General features: G+C 29.6%; 1 protein-coding gene across 1 annotated transcript in view; it reads left to right on the top strand.

The window, feature by feature from the left end:
- LOC100164982 (cathepsin B-like) overlaps nucleotides 1-3,460 on the top strand; it is a 7,686-nt gene that overhangs the window by 3,157 nt on the left and 1,069 nt on the right. Inside the window, 2 exon segments of the mRNA NM_001246084.1 lie at nucleotides 2,530-2,757; nucleotides 2,834-3,034. Coding sequence (NP_001233013.1) covers nucleotides 2,530-2,757; nucleotides 2,834-3,034 — 429 coding nt within the window.

The following is a 3,460-nucleotide window of genomic DNA, read 5'->3' as shown; positions in this document are numbered from 1 at the left end:
AAGTATACTATTATACCTATATCTATGATAGAACCACGGTTTTTTGTTGATGTATAACGCGTTATAAGTACCTAATAGATATTATGGTATGATTAATTTGGAATTTATTATAGGTACCTATTATAGGTAAATTTTTTTTTAATACGATAGATAAGTATATATATGTCTAATACATAGACTGATATACCGTCTCCGCTCAGAATCGTTTTTCTTATACAATGATATTATATCATTGAATTCAAATTTAATACTGTCCATTATACAGTGACCCACTTCTAACCTACTGTACAGCAGAGCGACATCCACTTACCCACCTTTTTTATAATATTACTTTTGCATAAAAATATGTTCAAATGCTATCTATGACTGTGTTCTATCGTAGGATGTCCTCCCCCTCATTCTTCTGTATACATGTACACACAATATATTATAATACTTTTTAATGTTTAAGTTCGATTTTTAAGCCTTGATGTATGAATTATAATTAATATTCTATTAAATACATAAATAAAAAAAAGTTCTATAAAAATAGGCCGAGAACGGTATTTAAGTATTTTAGAACAGTAAGTGTACTTCGTTGATTCGAGTGGTGATTAAGTCTAGTTTTCCCGAAATTAACCACTCAATCACGTTAAAGCCGACACTGAAAAAAAAAGTCATATACACTTGAATAGTTAAATAACTCGAACGTGCATTCATCGAATTTGATAAAAATATAATTATAACTTATAAGTATAAAAGTATATAATTTTATACGAATTGTATAAAAAATACAATTTCTAGGAAAACACGTCATGCCTCAATTGGAAATGACATCAATGTTATTGTCAATATAGAATTTTGGTTAATTTTGTGTCACTTATTGTTGGAAGAAAGACATTATAATGTAAGCCTGGGCATAAACGAATTAAAATGAATTAATACATTTTTAACTTAACTGATTTTTATTGATATAAACTAAATAAATAACGAGTTACTTTTAATCAAATCCAAGTTACGTCAATGTCAATTTATAAAGAATTAAAAAATAAATATAATACAATCATTATTGATGACGTATATTGCATGAATATTTATTTTATATTATTTTAAATTATATCAGCGGCTATATTTATATATTATTTAAAAAAAATAACTTAACTTAAGTTTATTAGATAATAAGTGTGTTGTACGTTTCCATATGACTTTTAACTTAGTTAAAAAAAAAAATAGAATAACTAGTTACTTTAAACATATTGAAATATTTACCATCAACCTAACTTAACTTATTTAAAAATTATCATTTACTTGTTCAGGCTCTTATTTTAATAATAAAAATGCAAAATATTGCATGCTTATAGTGTAAAATTCTCAAGGACATACATATTAATATTATAAAATATTTGCGTTATAATGGTATAAAATGTTAAATGGCATATTATAATTATATACATTATTAGAGATACTGTATTATGTTTTTAAATTAAAATTAATTAGGTTATGCTCATATAATATATTTAGAAATTAAAATGTTTATATTCATAAACAGCCAATATTGCCAATAGCCACAACAGTCCTAGAGGTTCACATTTCATTCTCGGCTCTCGCAGCACGCAAGACTATTTTGTATCAATGATTTTTGTATTCTTTTGGTACCTTTGTGGTTATGATATAATTATGTATTTTCATCCGTACTTTTATTTTCTACATTTAATTATATGTATATTAAATCTATTTTCGGTGCTCAATAAAATTTATAATATTTATGATGTTTCAAACCAAATCACTTTCTGATATTTTTAAAAAAAAATACTAAAAAAATACTTAATTCAAGTAAATAAGTTAAGTGCTAATTTCAATAAAACTTTTTACTAACTGAGTTAAAAAAAAATTAGAATGACTTAACTTTAAACTTTTTAAAATATTTTCTATAAACTTAACTTAACCCAATTAAAAATTATCATTAGCTGCCCATCCCTAAATATTTTGTATATACAACGAATTGCCTAACAATATGAGGATTTCGTATTAGAAAAGGTAGAAAGAGGCAACATAGCAATCGACGTATTTGTTTAATATTAAAAAATGTATTTTACTATACTATAGTACATTTCTCAACCTGGGGGGCGCGCCCCCCTAGGGAGGCGTGACAAAATTGCAGGGGGGGCGTGAAAATGTTGAAAAAAAATGTTAATTGTATATTTAATAATAGTTAATTTTAATTTTAAATTATAATTTTTTTTCATTGAAGTTGTATTCATATTAATCCAATAAACAACATTAAAGTATAGTTTACATATAAATAATATGCATACATCAATCTTATTGTAGTGAGGGGGGAGGCGTGAACTCATAAAATAGTTTGAAAGGGGGCGTGGACCTCAAAAGGTTGAGAACCCTTGTACTATAGTATTACTCGTGTGCTTCGAATCGAAATCTGAGATTTGTTCAAATCAAATAATATTATTAGATACAAAAAATATATGCTACAATATGAATATAATAAAATGTTCAATGCTAAACGACTTTCGTTCGATTTCCGTTTACTAGGCCGGTGTTAATTTTGACCCGAGTACACCAGAGACGGATTTCATTAAGATGTTGGGATCTAAAGGTGTGGAAGCTGCCAAGAACGCGAGTGCCCACATGTTCAAAACGCACGACGTCGCTTACAACAAATTCAGCTATATCCCGAGGACATTCGACGCCCGGAAGAGGTGGAGACATTGCAAAACTATCGGTGAAGTTCGTGACCAAGGACATTGCGGTTCCTGTTGGGTGCGTTAACTTGAGGGCTTGCGTCGTCGGATCGAAAACGTACAATTGATTTAATGAATTTATTTTTTAACTGTAGGCGTTCGGAACCAGCTCAGCGTTTGCCGATCGTTTGTGTGTGGCCACTGACGGAGATTTCAACGAACTGTTGTCCGCCGAAGAGTTAACGTTTTGTTGTCACGCGTGCGGACATGGATGTAACGGAGGATACCCGATCAAAGCCTGGAAATATTTCAGTACACACGGTTTGGTGACAGGAGGAAATTATAAATCTGGAAAGGTAATAATATAATATTAGTGATAATGATGCCGGTGATGTATATTAATACTAAGCTATAGAATAGAGTACCTAGTATAATAGTAGTGTTGTACAAAGTATCGTGTCTGCAAGTAAGCAGACGATTTACATAGCACTTGCATATTCCTAAAGGGTTTTGTAAGACATTGCAGAGTATAATAATGGTTTATGATTCGTTTTAAAGCGCGTATAGATAATTTTTTTTTTTTTAAAAAACGAAAGAAAAAATTTCTGGGTAAGCATCAACTATTTAGATATTTTCTGGGTGCTAATTCCGTCAAACCAAGTTGTGGACTTCCACAAACTGCTATAACGCCACATAGTTGAATTTTTGATTAGTCATTTAATATAATATACAATCATGGTGCGCATGATGAAAGTGTCGTAATTCGGCTATACTGTATGATC

This window comes from Acyrthosiphon pisum, chromosome X (assembly GCF_005508785.2).
Source record: "Acyrthosiphon pisum isolate AL4f chromosome X, pea_aphid_22Mar2018_4r6ur, whole genome shotgun sequence".
NCBI lineage: Eukaryota > Metazoa > Arthropoda > Insecta > Hemiptera > Aphididae > Acyrthosiphon > Acyrthosiphon pisum.
This window is presented reverse-complemented; position numbering and strand designations above follow the sequence as displayed.